Source organism: Leucoraja erinacea, chromosome 9 (assembly GCF_028641065.1).
Source record: "Leucoraja erinacea ecotype New England chromosome 9, Leri_hhj_1, whole genome shotgun sequence".
Lineage (NCBI taxonomy): Eukaryota > Metazoa > Chordata > Chondrichthyes > Rajiformes > Rajidae > Leucoraja > Leucoraja erinaceus.
Genome location: NC_073385.1, coordinates 60,966,556 through 60,983,926, shown reverse-complemented (window position 1 = coordinate 60,983,926; position 17,371 = coordinate 60,966,556). Strand labels below are relative to the sequence as shown.

At 43.7% G+C, this 17,371-nt stretch overlaps 1 protein-coding gene and 1 long non-coding RNA gene across 2 annotated transcripts in view; one reads left to right on the top strand and one right to left on the bottom strand.

Moving 5' to 3' along the window:
- The window catches only part of LOC129700466 (uncharacterized), a 28,731-nt gene that overhangs the window by 10,664 nt on the left and 696 nt on the right, over window positions 1-17,371 (top strand). The window lies entirely within an intron of this gene.
- Window positions 2,534-17,339, bottom strand: LOC129700465 (transmembrane protein 229B-like). The gene is made up of 2 exons (XM_055640973.1): window positions 5,028-17,339; window positions 2,534-4,078 (listed from the first exon to the last, which is right to left on the bottom strand). The coding sequence occupies exon 1, from the start codon at window positions 15,055-15,057 to the stop codon at window positions 14,548-14,550; it is 510 nt and encodes a 169-aa protein (XP_055496948.1). The 5' UTR covers window positions 15,058-17,339; the 3' UTR covers window positions 2,534-4,078; window positions 5,028-14,547.

Genomic DNA, 17,371 nt, shown 5'->3' with positions numbered 1-17,371 from the left:
AAGGTTGCGTAAAGCAGGATTTTTTTCTCTTGTGCATAGGTGAATAAGGGATGAACTGTGGTGGTGTAGATATGTAGTTTGAAGGTGATGCTGTTGTGGCAGAATGGGTGGTCCACATATTGTTCAAACAGGTTCTATCTTCAAAACCTATCTTAAGGAATGCAAGTTTAGTTTAGTTTAGAGATACAGCGCCGAAACGGGCCCTTCGGCCCACCGAGTCCGTGCTGACCAGCAATCCCCGTACGCTAACATTATTCTATACACTAGGGACAATTTGCAGTTTTTACGGAAGACAGTTAACCTACAAACCTGTACATCTTTGGCTTGTGGGAGGAAACCAGAGCACCCAGAGAAGACCAACGCAGTCACGGGGAGAACACACAAACTCCGTAGAGACAGTACTTGTAGTCAGGATTGAACCCAGGTCTCAGGCGCTGTAAGGCAAAAATTCTACTGCTGCGCCATTATGCAACCCAAAAGTGTGCCTGATATACAGCTAGATTTCAAACCAACTTTCCAGTCTTTCAGCGTTGGGCTGTTTTACTTTGTGCTTGCTGTGAATATCACTGCTGATTCCAAGTTAATTTAGTTTACTTATTTATTCATTTTTACTTATCAAGTTATGGAATATTATTAAAACCTCTCTTTATAGTTAGTTAATAATCTCACAATCTTATTAAATGAACTATTCTTTCACTGCTCCAATCTTTAAACCCAGTCTGCTAATTTCAATGTTTTCACCTCTTAAAAATTCTCCTGGTCCTTTCCACTTTAATAAACTTAATTTCAGAATTCTGTAAACAAACTGCAATTTTATTGCTGAAGATTTCGATCAGTTTGCAAACAGAATTCTGGAAACAAATAACATAGCTCCTGATGAATTTAAAAATGGACTGAAATGAACAAAGAATTCTGTGTTTCATGATTTCTGAACTCACCGAGCATAAATCAAACTTGCTCATGTCGCAATGTAGGAAGGAACTGCAGGTGCTGGTTTAAACCGAAGATAGACACAAAAAGCTGGAATAACTCAGCGGGACAGACAGCATCTATGGAGAAAAGGAATGGGTAACGTTTCGGGTCGAGACCCTTCTTCAGATTGAGAGTCAGGGGCGAGGGAATCTAGAGATGCTGCCTGTCCCGCTGAGTTACTCCAGCATTTTGTGTCTATCTTCAAAGAAAATGGTTTACCTGTTAAGCATAAATATTTAATATAATGGCTGAGAAACTGGAACAAATCAGTTACAAAGACCTGAAGAACCGATGCAGCGTGAGGACCCATGCGAGTTTGGTACAGCACTCAACGTTACCATCTCACTTACACCCGGCTTGTATATTCTATTGTGTACCAGGCCTAAATTTTCCTCTGCAGTAGAAATGGCATCGTAAGATTAAATCTTAAAGTTTATTTCTGCCATTGCAGAATATGGAATCATGGCGGATGTGAGTCGAGGATTGGAGTTGGGTGGGAAAAATAATGTGGTGTGGGAAGTGAGCTATAGAAGTGCAAGGAAAGTGTTCTGTAGGGTGGTTGTGAGTGTGGGGATGATTGGGTCAGTAGGCTGCGGAGGTCACTGAGATGGTGGTTCACTTTGTAGAAGAAATAATGTGAAGAAGGTAAATTGTTTTAACTGTGGAGGAATAATGCACGAGTGGTCATGAGAGAGAGCATCAAGGACGTCATTGGTGGGCAAATGATCAAAGAGGGTGGTGCGTATTGCTGACGGTGATGGGTGTCAGAGATGATATGGGGGAAGGGTAGCATGACTTTTAGGCAGACGAGCAAAACATTTGCATATACCACTTCTATTTATTGCTCAACCAAAGTGAGAAGATGATATTGTGGCTCGATCTCCTTTCACCTATTACATAAGTTTCTGAGGATAATACGTTGAGTACCTTTAGTGATGAACAGATCATGTAAGAGATCACAGCCGCCTACATTTCTGCGGCTGAGAGCACCTTCCATCACAGCCAATGTTAAGTGAACACAGTAGGAAGTGACTGACCCAAAGGGTTTGTGAGAGAAAAGGCACCAATGTTGACTGAAGTCTACTCACAAAAAAATGCTCAACTGAGTTTAACAAGTCTGCCATTTGTCTTATTTCGTTGTCCTTTGAAAACTGTGAGGTGCTTTTTTTGTGTTCTCTCCTCTTAGATTGGCAAAAAATCTAAGGTCATTCAACTAACACACAAGCTTGGAGCTTGTGAAGCTTGCTGTTTGCTGAATGGCTCCAGAAATTTCTTCCACAAATGAGCAGTTCACTCCACTGCACAAATGGCCAGCGACATCCATTATTGAAGAGTCACAAGGAATTTGAAAGCTCAACATTTCTGGAAAATGTTTCCCAATACCTGTCCATATAACTGGCAAAACTGAAAACAAATGATCTTATACAATGGTACACAAAAATGCTGGAGAAACTCAGCGGGTGCAGCAGCATCTATGGAGCGAAGGAAATAGGTATACAATAAGGAACTCTTATGCAATATTTGGTTGTAGTCAGTGGTTATGTGATCACTCTTACCACAGTTGATTAGATATTTTACTCTTTATTAAGATGAAATAATATTGATAGATGAAAGCAGAACCATTTTGAGGCACAATACTTGTCCAATTTTCATCAAGGCAAAGCTTTTCTCTGGCGATTTAAAATGCAAGTCCAAAAGCTAAACATGGAGCCTGCAGCACAGAAGGAAAGATCATTTAGTCATGCAAAAGGCTCGAACATCTGCTGTTTTACACACATTATTTGCTCTGTTCGAGATAAATCAAGAAATAAAAAATAAAGCTCATCCAATTTTGACTGTTCCAGTGACTGGACCCAAATATAACTATAGATTTTAAATAATCTGTACCAATAAGGGGGACAGAGTGACAAAGTATTTGATATTCGTTCCATGCCAGCCAAGAAGCAGTATCTTTTTTTATTGCATTACTTTCAGAGCAAATAGTGGGTTAGGAGCATTAGTTAGGAAGCAGAGTATTAAGTGTCTATGATTAGAATGTAGAAAGAGCATAGAACAGCACAGGATGTCTATAGCACAGTACTGTTCATCATGTTAGTGCCAACCAAGCTCCCAATCTAACTAATCTCATCCGGCTACACATGGTGTGTATCTCTCAATTCCCTGCCAGTTCATGTATCTGTCCAAATTCACCTTAAATGTTGCTATCGTATCTGCTTCTACCACCCCATCTGACAGTGCATTTCACGCTTTGTGCAAAGAAAAAACTTTCCTTGCACAAACTCTTTCAACTCACCCCCTCTCACCTTTACCCTATACTCTCTGATATTTTACATTTCCATCCTGGGATGTAGATCATCTACCCTATCTATGCCTCATAATTTTAAATCATTTTATAATGTCACCCCTCAGCCTCCTAAGCTCCAAAGAAACAATTCAAGTTTGTGCATACTTTTCTTTGACCAATACACTCCAATCTTGGGCACCCAGAAGTATAAATATCTTAAAATAATAATGATAGATCTAATTTATCCATAGAACATTTAATTTCAAACCAAAAGCCTCAATTCTTCTTGTGCTCAGCTTCCTCGGTGGACAGATCTACTATTACCACACAAACCAACAGAATTAGGAGAGGGTACACAAAAATGCTGGAGAAACTCAGCGGGTGCAGCAGCATCTATGGAGCGAAGGAAATAGGCAATGTTTCGGCCCGAAACGTTGTCTATTTCCTTCGTTCCATAGATGCTGCTGCACCGGCTGAGTTTCTCCAGCATTGTTGTGTACCTTCGATTTTCCAGCATCTGCAGTTCCTTCTTAAACAGAATTAGGAGAGGTAATCCCGATGACCATCTCAACATCTGGTTATGATAACTCCTTCAGTTCGTTGCTTTGGTTCGCTGCCTGCAGGCAGTTGCTCCAGCTGGAACTTCAGCTTTTCAGCCTAATCTTTGTCCAGGTTCATCTTCTCCATGATCAGGCAATTTCACCAAGGAACGTCCGCTTTCAGGTAGTTTGAAAACACATCGAATACATCCATGTTCCCTTCACTCCTGAAGTCTTTTCTTGAATTTTTTAAAGGAGCTTTTTGTGATTGAGTAAGAATTCACTGTAACCAAAAAAAAAACACATTATAAACCTTGTGCTTAAATACTGAGCCCCCACTGATATCTGTTTGCCCAGTGCAAAAGCTGATTAACTCACTGAGAACCATTCTCGGCCATAAATGATCTTTGCAACTTTGATGCAAACTAGATGTCCAATATCCAGTTCACTTTTATCCAGAGCTCTCCAGAAGGTGCCCCCATTTTGTTCGTGGGATTTTGGTGGTAGATAACTTACACTAACAACACTAAGATGAAAGTATCTCTACCACTGATCCAGATTTCACTTCTATCTCTGATGTTCATAGTTGTAAATAATTTCAGTGTATTTTGAAATAAATTGAATTGTCATTTACACTCTCGAGGCATCGGGACCACAAACCACAGTTACATCTGGTATAATTTCAATTAATATTCAATATTAGTTAATAATTTAATGGATAGTGAAAATTATTATAAACAGGAGCTGAAGTTAACATCTATAGTATAAGATGTTCATCAGGTAACTATAATTTGTGAACTACAAATGGTAATGTAAATGATCAGACATTTTTGGGGAGTTACTGAGGTAATTGTCCATGCCTTTATGATGCCTTCATATTGAACCATGACTACAACTCAAAGACCATTTCTGATACATTGGTGTGGGACTGGATGTGGATAACAAGCTATGTTTCCTAAAGGACATTAATGAACCAGTTGGGTTGTTATGACAGTCTAACACCTTCACATTCACTTTTACTGAAAGCAGCTATTTCACATCCAGCTATTTCGCAGACATTCAATATTTAATTAAAATGGGTAAACAGTTGTAATGGAGGTTGAGCAATATTGGTCATGCCTCTGCAGTACCATTCCACTGCCTTAACAACTGCCCCAACTAATGATACTGAGACTTTCACTTGTCCTCATGTAAGATGGTTTCAGAGGATGGATAGACACAAAGCCACATACCCACATGTCCAGAGAAGCGCAGTCCACCAGGATGTCAAGGTCAATCAGCGGGTTTAGCAGCAGGTTGAGCACTTTGTCCAGATTGGCGATGAACATTTTGCATTTGCCGACCTCGCTGGGCTTGCAGACATCTTTCACAGTGGCCCCGGTCAGTTGGATAGGATATCATCCTGCAGGCTCTTTTAGACATCAGGCAGCACCTTCAGCTCCTTGCTAATAATGTCCATCACTTCTTGATGTTAGACAAAAACTAGACCGACCAAAAGATGCCGGGGCTTTCACAAAGGCAACACTACAGCCCCAATTTCAAGTTAATTATAGTTACAGGCATAAAGAAACATTTCAAAACAATTCAATGCCTAATTTATTTGCTCCACATCTATTTTCCTTTGTAGATCCCACAAAGGGACAAAGTTTTGTTTTTGTGTCAAACTTGCAGTCTTTACCCCCGGAGCACAGGAGCCACTTGCCACATATGACTAAATCAGAATCCAGAGGTGGCCAATTGTATATTTTCTATTCAGAAATTCTCTCAGAAATAGACGCTAGTCTATTACGATTGCCAAACAGTATATTGGGTGTAAGGCAGATTTTCAGTGCAGGCATACATTAACATTGAAACATACTCATGCCTTCAGTGCAACAGTAGAAGATTTTGGCTCTTTGAGGAACAGAATGTTTAAAGAATAAGACCTAAAATCTGGCACAAGGCTTGTGGTTTAGCAGGCAGCAGTGATACATACAGGTTGGAGTACCTCAAAACATCGGAGATTTAGCACCAATGCTATCTTTACAAAAATCTCCAAATGCACTGGCTGGGGAAGTAACCCAATGTCGGTGTCCTCACCCAGGCCAACATCTCCAGTACTGAAGCCCCAATTAGACTTAGTTGGCTCCAGTGAGTAGACCATATCATTCACATTTCTGACAACAGACTCCTAAAACAGACACCCTATAAATCTCTGTCGCAATAAGAGATGACTGCAGACCCGAGACTAAGGTTCAATGATGTTCACAGGGTCTCCCTGAGAAAAGGAAAACGTCCCGCCAACTGGTGGGAATCCACGGACCACGACTACCCAAAATGGGCAAAGAGCATTCAGGATGGCCTAGAGAACACTGAGCCACGAGTTGTGAGCAAGATGGAAGGAATGCAAACAACATACTAGGCTCATCAGTCATCTTAAGACCCATGGAAACAGTGGTAGCAAAATTGTCACCAACCTGAGAGACTGCCCAAGGAAAGGAGACAAAAATTAATACATATGGCTAAAACTATGTGGCCTCAGTCATGCCTATGGCTGGACAGCGATTGAATTTTGACCACACTAGGCTGCAGTGTCTGATTGACAGCATTTTAATTTATGTGAAGTGGGTGGGATTTACTGAAACCTATGTTTAAGACTCCAGTTTAGGCTGCTGTAAAATCCATACAACCTTTTAGAGTTTTCTGTAACACACCCTTTCAACCAACAGTGCTGTCTCTACACACTTCCTCGTCAGATGCAAGGGCACACATTCTGGTTCCCTCAAACCATCCAGATATTGCTATTTTAACCAAAACAAGGCAACAGCTGGCTGCCTGATGTTTGGTGGTGTGAGGCCAAAAACTGTCTGATTTAGTGCATTGTGTTCTGAGAGACAGTCATGCAATTCCAACATGGAAATGTGTCATATTGCTGGGTTAAAATCCTGAAACGTCTGAGCCAACAGCACAGTGGGAGCCGGTACAACAAAGATTGCAAGGATTCAAGATACCAGTTATCACCCACCACTCAATGGTTATTAGAGGTGGTCAACAGAAGCTGGCCTTGCCTGCATCCCACAAATGAATTACAAAGTGAATTCCCTCAGTGCATTTAAGGTGGAAGCGGTTAAGCAAATAAGGGCAAACAAAACCGAACAGTCTGCTGACAAAGATTGATGATAAGGGCTGGGAGGATGGTAAGTGTAAACCAAGAACACTGACACAGAATCAATAGGACTATTTCTACGTGAATAATTTGTTCTTGATTTGTTCCTGTGAATGCTCTTTGGGAATTAAGTCGCTCTAAAGTCAGGGATACAGCTTCTGCCCAGAGTAATGACTTCATCCCAATTCTATCTCACAGCTGTATCCCCAGAGTGCATGAGCTCACGTCATTGCAGACGCTCTGCAGATCAAATTAAAAATCAGCCTGAGAATGATTAATTGTCACAATCGATCCAGCTAGAGAGGCAGCTTGGCTAAATCTAATTCGGTTTAGAAGCTGTATTGAATTCTGAGCAGAAGGCAAGCCCAGAAAACCTAAGCAGCCTCTTTGCTTAGCTTATGAAATACCTTCAGCTGTGTCGGCTTGCCATCGAACACATCTTTAGAGCATCCCTCATTATCTGCTGCTGCATAGTCATCCACTTAGCTTTTGGGGAGGACATAGCACAGTGAGTAAAAAGTGAAAAATCTCCATTGGGCAAAGGATACACAAGAGACTGCAGATGCTGGAATCATGAGTAAAAAACTCAACGGATAAGGCAACGTCTGTGAAGGGAAATGGACAGAATGGTTCAAGTCGGGACCCTTCTTCAGACTGACCCACTCAGTTCCAGTACTGATTTTATTCCATTGGGCAAAGATTCCTCTTCCATGGAGTTAATAACTACTCAAGACACCACATGGCACAATAGCTTATTGTGTCACAAGAATATCTCCTGCTCTGACAAGAGACAACCACCAGAAATTATGGCCCTTTAAAATGAAATGTGAACACACTGTGTTGTCGGGTTTCTCTGACAAGCTAAAGGTCTAGGTATGTCAGTTCTGCAGCCTTATGATGGGAGAACAATTACTAATTTACCGGTGCTGTATGAGGATGGGCAGTGATGCGGTCCTCCAAAGGATTCACTCCAAAGGTGCTCAAGGACTCAACCCAAGCTCAGAGATTGCATCATGAAAATGTGACGTGAAGGCTGAGGGTTGATGAGATAGAATGATGGAGTGTTTGTAGAGAGTTGCGTGTGACTTCATGAGGCAAAGAAATAAAATGCAGCAACTTTGTTGAGTGAGATTTGATCATTTGCTCGGGGAGGTATCCTGAATCATATAATTGTTAGGACAGAGAAGGATGTTACTTCGCCCAACAACGATCCTCTCGACCCCATTTCCCCAATCCCTTGTGGGAACTTTGATTCTTTTTCCACCATCCCTGCAGGCAGTGAGTTCCAGATCTTAACTGTCTGCTGTATTTAAAGATGAGTTTATCCTAACATCCCCATTGTATATTTTGCCCAAAGTTTAAAGCCACAAGGCCACATCCATGAATCAATGGGAACAGACTCACTCTGTTGTCTAAACCAGTCAACATGGTTCACTCACAACTGTCTCCTCAGTTTATGGTCAATTGCAGATGGACAGTAAATGCTGGCATAACCAGTGACGTCTGCATCCCTTGAACAAAGAAATTAAAATGCTAGTCATGATTTACTGCCTCAGTAGAAGAAATAATTCTTCCTTATGTTCCTATCAAATTCTTTGAAACAATTTAAGAAGATTGATCTATTGTAAGGAAATTGAGTCTAAGAAATGTACCTCTTCTAGTAACTATTAAGCTATATGAAACCCCTCTTCTTTTTTCAAGCATGGCCATTGCTATGATTAGGATATGTGGCAGCCATTTTACAAACAAAATGTGACAAACTGTAAGTGGTTATGACCAGATAATTTTGTTGAAGTGAGTTTGTTCGATGCTAAGATACGGACCAGGGCACCGTGAAGAACACTGCCGCTCAGCCTTAAATAGCACCATGGAATATTTTATGCCGAGGCAGACAAGACTCTGATTTAATCTCATTTGAAAGCCAACAGTGGAGCATTCCCCGAGGCCTACACTCAAATATGCTGAAACTGCGGCCGCTAAATTGTTTTACCACATTTTTAAGACAGAAGAACAGAGTTATTCTGACACTGGTTCTAAAAGTTTCATTGAGATTGCAACTTCAATTGCAACGTAACAGAACACATTGTGTCAGTTCAGCTTGGTACAACTCCTGAACTATTTCTCACTTACGCCGACATTTAGTCTTGCTGCTGCGACCTTGGCAACCAGCTCTTAAAGAGACATGGCAACAAAAACAACATTTTTTCCTGCTGAAAGAATGTTTCTGCTTAATGAATGGGTGATGTGACTGACAGTGGTGAAACTAGGAGAGCTGCTACCTCAGTGAGCCAGAAACCCCAGGTTCATTCCTAACCTTCCAGGGTGGTGTTTGCATGTTGTCTCTTTCATCCCACATCCAAAAGACATGCAGGTTGTTACGTTGATTAGCCACTGTGAATTGCCTGTAGTGTATAATCTGGGGGAAATTGATCAGAATGCAGAGCGGAATAAAAAAAGGATTAATGTAGGAATAGTGTAAATGTGTGGTGGACAGTCGGCACAAATTCGGTGGGCTGAAGGGCCTGTTTCCATGCTGTATCTCTCTATGATTGTGACTATGACTCTTGGAGGGTGCTGTCGAGAATCAAAAGGACCCAAACAGACTCATGAAAAGAAGAGGTACTCTCTTAGTGCAAGGGACCACAGATATCCTGTCAAGAGCTACAGCTGGTAGGACATCAACACAAGTAAGGATTCAATACAAACGCAAGTAGAATCACTGACTACCTGCAGTTTAGGAAAGCCTGCAATGCAGGCAAAATGCCTATGCCTGCACTGCCTGTTTCTGTGCGCAGAAAGAACCGACAGATGAAGTATACTAGATATACTGTAGTTCTGATCACATCACAGGAAAGGTGGGGTTGCCTGGAGAGGGCACAGAGCAGATTTACGGGGATGTGTCCAACACTGGAAAATTGTAGCTGCAAGCTATGCTTGGATAAACTCCAGTTGTTTGCTTTGGAACTAAAGAATCTCGGGGGGGAACCGAATTGAGATAAATAAAATAACGAGCAGTCTTCTTAAAATAATCAGGATCTATTTCTTTCATTAAAAAAAACAAATAGCATAGATTTCAAGTAATTGGTAGGAGAACCGGAGAGAGGGTGGATTCTGGAACACACTGCCAGGAAGATTGATAGAAGCAGAAACCCTTATCACATTGAAACAGTACTTTGATGTGTTCTTGGAGTACTGTGACTTGTAAGGTCTGATCCCAGTGCTCGATGGTGGGACCAGTCTCCTTCTAACCAGCACAAACATAAAGGGATAACTGGCCTTTTCTTTCATAAGTTTCCATATTGTTGTGATTCTCCCCTTCAGCATGGAATTTAAATAAACTTCATAATGCAACCAGGAGCAGCAAGCAGTGAGATGTGGCTGAGAGCAGAAGCATTAGCTTGGAATGTTCCTGAGACTAGGAAGCTGTTGGTGATCATGACCCTGAGCTCCGTGGACAGAGTAGTCCAGCCCACGGGTGAGGTTCAAGGTTGTAGAAGCTCCCAGATCTTACTGAGGACAAAGGCAAGGGCAATGTTACATTAGCCCTTTCAGTGGCTCATTTTCAAGATAAACCAGTTAGTAAAACCTATAAGAACTGCCAAATTTCAGATCAGAGAGCTTGTAAGTCACATTGGAGATGAATTTAGACTGTTGCATGACTGCTTGCCTCATTTGGGAAAGTTTGACTCTGGAAGATGCTCGTGTGAACAGAAACCTCACCGGGAAGTCAGGAATCAAATTTCCTGACAGGTATTGTCACCCAGAAATGAGCACAGAATTGCTCCATTTTGTTTTCACCTTCACAGTACTTTTTGTTTTGAGTTGTATGAAGAAATTTCTAGGCCCCATCGTTAAAGTTGTGCTTGAGGTTAGAAAGACTTCAATTGGCATAGTCTCATCTTTCCAAAAATATACATCACCTAATAAGCACTCGAATCCCACAAGTCCTGAGATATTTTAAAATTATTTTCTGAACCACCTTTACGCTGTGAATTCTGCCAGATATTAAGTCTCACTTGAAACCATTCACCAAAGGCCATAGAGAGAGGTGGCATAGTGGTGGAGATTGGGACTGGTGGTGTTGGATGTGGTTGGCACCCATTCCTATCCTGGCTGGATTTGACCAGCTGCAGTTTTAAATCCCAGGTATCACAGATACCGATTCTAATCCGGCAGGAATCTTCAAATGTGAGTATTAGGCTCTGATTATACATTGCAACATTGATCGACCATTTTAAACAGAGAAAGCAGAGTGGGGTGGCCAACGGTCCCTTATTATAAGGTATTTTCTTTATTCCTTAGTGAAGGAGACTGCTTTGCATGAGATCGATACAGGATAGCTGTTTTTCTTGTAATTTTCTTGACTCAGGCATATAGTCCATGGAGCTTGAGCCACAAGCTTGGGAAGAAATATGTTCTTGATCTTTGCTGGTTCTCCAGTGAATGCAAATAAAATCAAAAATTGTCATTCTCACTGCATTCCAGTTGACTATAAAGTGCTTTAAACGAAAGGGGTAGGTCATAGGTGGTACTTATTGCCCTGGGCAAGCATCGCTGCCATAATAAAGCTTGTTGACATCAGCCCGGGCTCCATTGGCTTTGCCAGCGGGGATCCCGGCATTCCCAGAATTGCCTGTTGGGAGGATCATGTTGATGGGTTCCAGTTAATTCAGTCAACAGTGAGAAGGCAGTGTTTGTCACTGATCCACAATATCTGTGCCCTTACGTCTGTTGGGAAACTCACAACAGCAAAGTGTCCCAGAATCAATTCAGCTCCAGATCAGCCCGCCACTCAGTCCCCATGATGTTGTATATAGAGGAAAATGGGCAACACCTAACGTCATTGTGCTGAGCAGCCAATTTCCAGTGTAAGCAAGGGAGGTCTCATCCAAATTGAATGTTTGGCAAACCTACCTCTGCATGTCCTACTTCCCTTGCTCCTCGCTTTCACCCACCACATTATCCCTCCCAGATTGGTAACTACACCCTCCCGCAGCAACACTAGCCTCAACAGTTCCATTAAGAACAAGGAGTAAGTGTAAAGTACAAAGTACTGGAGGAACTCAGTTGGTCAGGCAGCATCTGTGGAGGGAAATGGACTGACAATGTTTTGGGTCCGAATCTTTCTTCATACTAGCAATAGGCCATCCAGCACCTTGTGCCTCTGCTGAAGGCTAATCGTCAACCTCAGAGCCACTTTTCACGATGAATCCCATATCACTTGATTTCCTTAATATCCAAAAGTCTATCAGCCTGCTTTGAATATACTCAGCAACTGAGTCCCCACACACCTTCACATGGGATTCACAACAAAAAAAAATGATTGTGAGGTAGAAGATCAGCCTTCAACAGACACAAAGTGCTGAAGGGCTTATTCCTGAATTGGATGAAATGTCATATTACTTTTACTGTGAATCACTGATTACCTTTTTTGGAACCTGCGACCCTTGGTTCGAGACACCCTAGCCAAGTGAAAGATCATTCAATCCCAGTAAAAAAACCTTCACATTTCAATGGGATTGCATCTTGTTTGTCCAGGTAAGTCCTGCTTATTCTGCAATCTTTGGACATTCCAGTGGTGCACAATTTTATGCAGGTTGGGCAGAATTTAAAACACCAAACACCCCTCCACTCACAACAACCCTATTTTATCTTTAACCACGTATATCCAAAGACACAAAGGCATAATTCCTGCTCTTCCATACTTGGCCTCCCCTTAGTTTCCCTCACTGACATACTCGCCCCAACCTCACTGCCCCACTCTCCGCCACACGCTCTCCCACCTCACTACCCCACTCACCCCCTCTCACTGCCCTACTCACCCCATGTCATAGCTCCAACACTCACTGACCATTCCACATCCTCTCACTGACATCTCACTGCCCCTCGCACCGACTCCTCATTTCCCCCCCACTTCCTTCACTGTACCACTCCCAGACCTGTCATTTCCACTTCAATGTCTCCTCTTTCCTCACCCGTTCATGGTCCCACACACTAGCCTTTCAATAGCCCCAGTTACTGTGCCTACATTGGTCCACTTTCCATGTCTCTCATGCTCTTTTCCAGAGCTCTGCTCCGAGTTATACAGTGGCAGACACATCAATACCAGTACTGTACCCTAATGAAATACAGTGATAGTCCCGTCCCCCCCCAAGACTGCATTACCTACATTTTCCAGTTACAGAGCAGTCCCAAAGACTACTGTCCCCCAGTGTTATACAGCGACAGACCCATTCCCACTAGTGCTGTACCCCAGTGTTATAACATCATGGTCCTGCCTCCCCTGTATTGTACCTCAGTGTTTTACAGTGACAGACTCGTCCCGACCCATACTGTACTCCACTGTTATATAGTGACAGAGACATCCCCACCTGCACTATCCCTGGTGTTATATACAGACAGATCCATGCCATAAGACATAGGAACAAAATTTCGGTATTCGGCCGATCGAGTCTGTTCCATGGTGGAGCAGACTCGATCGGCCGAATACCGAAATTTTGTGGAGTGGATCCAAATGCATCAATATTGTACCCCAATATTATACAGTAACATACCTACCTTGTCTGTACTGCACCCCCAATCCATACAGTGACAGACCCAAGCTTATGAACATTGTACCCCATGGTTATACAGAAACATGTGCCCAACTAGTTATCCCAAAGTTATTCAGCGACTGTCCCAAACTCAACAGTATTGTACTGCAGTGTAGCATGGTAACAAACCTGCCCCACCAGTATTGTTACTGTGTTTGACGGTATGGACCATTACCCTGTCATACTGTATCCCTGCGTGAGTGTCTCTCCTACAAACAGCTACTCTGTATCCATTTTATAATGACAGACATCTGCCCATCAGTGTATACAGTTGGGTGTAGAGAGGATCTGGATCTGGTATGGGAAGATGTACCAGATCCGACATGGTCCCTCCTGTTCTCATCCCTGGATGCCTGATGCATGGGTCAGTCTTGTCACTGGTGCCGGGCATATTAGGATCTCTGGAGCTCAAAGCCTGATGTTGAGAGAATCCCGAGTCCCCACACACAACATGCACAGTTAGATTGTACAACAATTTCTCCCAGAAGTTCAGTGAAGGTGAGCAAGGGAGGGAGGGGGCACGGAAAGATGGGGACTGAGGGAGGAGAATGCAGGTGTAGGATGATGGTGGAAGGGGGGGGGGGGGGGGGAGAGGAAGGGTAAGAAGTGGAGGGAAAGGGAGAGAGAGGTTGGGTTGCCAGCAGTCCCATGTTAGATGAGACATCCCCGCTATTGGAAATCAGCCGCCCCACACAATGCATCATCTCCCCATCCCAAGCACCTGACCCTCAAGGTTGGTCCGGATCTGTCCCTGAGTTGAGACACTCGGTAGCCTGGACGAGGTTTGTTCCGCGTCAGCCACGAGAGCTCGGGGTTTTGTGGTTGACGGGAAGCACTGCCGGCTCACCGCTGGGCTCTGAATTAACTGAAACTTACCTGGTGTGATCTTCCCAGAAGGCTGTCCTGGGAGAATCCCTCCCGGTGGGAGTGGAGCCAGTCCCATCCCCACCCACGACCTACCCCCTTATCGCTCAAAGTACAATGTTGCCAACTCCAAACGCCGGAGCCGAGGGTTCAGTCAGATTTGAGGTGGCCATTGGTCACGACGTCACTTGGCCGCGGCGAGCCCAGGGCAGCATCGAGTTGGGGCTCAAAGCGGAGGCGCAGGGTGTTCTTGATGACCAGCTTCTCCATGATGAAGGAGGCGCAGAGCCAGGGCACAGCATACTCCAGGGTGATCAGACCCATAAAGTCAAACTCAAACTGGGAGTAGTCCCAGGGGCAGGCGTCAAACTGGCGCAGCACGTAGCCCGTGCAGAACTCCCAGATATAGGTCCAGATGGTGTAGATGAGACAGCGGGTGAAAGTGCGGCACCTGTCTCTGAGGTAGAGGTACATCCGTTCCACTATCAGCATGGAGGTGCCGTAGATGAAAAGGGCCCAGACGCTGGTGACTCCAGGGAACTTCCAGTTGAAATGCACCACAAAATCCCACGCTGCGGTGAACATCACCTCACAGAAATAGCCATGGATAGCGTAGAGGTACCACCGAGAGAGGGCACTCAGTGGCTCTGCTGAGGCCATCCTCTCTGCCCGTGGAGGGAAGGGAGAAATGCAGAGAGCGAGGGAGATACAGCTGCAAAGACAACACAGATCCAGTTACACAAAACAGGCTGATGAAGGCAGAGCATTAAGCACAACCTTGGAAACGGAGAGAATTAATTTTTAAGCAGACACCACCAACCTGCCAAACCCCGTCGCCCTTCATTAATCAGCTCTCAGCATTTGTGCCGACAAATGATTCTGCACTGGGTGAGAGAGAGAGAGAAAAAAAAGGGAAGCGCTTAGCAGAAGCAGAATGCGGAAAGTACCACAGCTCAGAGCTGGATGGGGAACGGTGCTGAGTTTCAGTGGAGCATCCCTGCAGCTTTTTAGAGGGCAGATGAGAAGTGCGGACATGAAATGGAGCTCATAATGCAGAACAGACAGACCATAATGTGCATTTTAACCCCCAGCCTGTCGGGCAGAGATATTAAATACACGGCAGTCATGTAATATTCAGAGGAAGTCAAAGTGTTTCAATCTAAAGACAGGGGCTGGACGGACACCAGATCTAACATCCAACCATCCCTCTCTCTTTTTGTCCCTGTCTTTCTCACATCCATCATACAGAATATGTTATGCACCCCTTTTTTATGCCAGTGCACACATTATCTTGCACTAAATGTTATACCCTTCATCCTGTATCTGTACACTGTGGATGGCATGATCGTCATCATGTAAAATCTTTTCACTGTCGGATAGCATGTAACAATAATAAATTAAACATATCACATTCATTTCATGTGTATCTGCATTGAATTGCATGTAAAACACTCAAAGAGAAACACATGCATTTTACACTGCATGCAATGCAGCCTTAGAAGCGCATCCCGAGGAGCGTAGCCAGCTCTGGAGTAAATAAAACAAAGCACTGCATGAGACTTGGCAGTGAGGAAATTTATTCCCCAGATTCAGTGGGCAGTCACTGATGGCAAAATGACACTGCTTCCATTGTTTAGCTGAAAGTTGGCACAACGTGCTGATATTATCAGTATTACTGTTTGTAAAATGGAGAAACACAGTCCCTCAACTTTGCTCAACTTACCTTGTCAAATGCAGTCGCATTTAAAAGTAGTCTACACACACACAAGGATATTACGTTGCTGTGGACGCTGGCTGTTTGAATCATCTAGAAAATTGTTTTCAATCATTTAGAAGCATTCACGTTGTCTTTGTTGTGTCCTTGCTGTTCTGATTTATTTTTGGCTTAACAGGCATGCAACAGCAGAGATGATTTGTTGCGCTGTGTTCTGCAGGTGGGAAGGAGACGCATGATCAAATCTGTTAGAAAATGTTGTAAGATGTGAAAACAGTGGGACGATAACGGCTTCTTCAGCACTTTTCCCTTGAGGAACTGTCGAGGACGGCACAATGGAGCAGTTGGTAGAGCTGCTGCCTCATAGTGCCAAGAGACCTGGGCTCAATCCTGACCTCTGGTGCTGCCTGCGTGGAGTTTGCATGGTCTCCCTGTGACCATGCAGATTTTCGCCCACATCCGAAAGACGTGCAGGTTTGTAGGTTAATTGGCCTCTGTAAATTGCCCCTAGTGTGTAGGGAGTGGATACAAATGTGGGATTACATAGAACTAGTGTAAACGGGTGATTGATGGTCGACGGTGGGCCGAAGTGCCTTTTTTCATGCTGTGTCGTTCAATTAACCCAATCAATTAATAGTGCATGCAGATTCCATCCAATGTTGGCAGTTGCCATCCTCAACCCTGGGTTTGCATATTAGGTTTGACCTCACGCTCAACTCCAGAGAAGTTGCTGATAACTGCGGAGGTACAAGATACTGCAGGTGTATGAATGAGGACCAAAGAACAAAGCGCTCTGTGACCCACTGAAATCTCGCTCGCATCTGTAGAGAGAAAGGAATCGTCGACACATTGGTTTGAGACCCTGCATCAGAACTAAGAGTGAGAGGGAAGGTAGCCAATATGTAGAGGGAAGAAGGAAGGATGAGGCAGAGGCCCGCGTGTAATGGGTGGACTGAGGGGGGATGAGGAAATGAGATAAACACCTCATCTTCCGCCTGGCTAGTCTAGCACCCTAATGGTGTGAACACTGATTTGGTGACCCTTATTTCCTGTATACCCCTCTCTCTCCTTCTGATCCACCCCAGGTCCTCCCATTTTTGTTCCATAATCTCACCTCCCCATTATGCTTTTCCTATCCCCCCCCATCATGGTTCTATCCACCTACTACCCATCCCCACTCCCATCACGTTCTGCCTTCCCATCGCTCCCTTGAATGGTTCTCATTGTCGCATCCCTTACTTATCAGATCCCCACCACTTG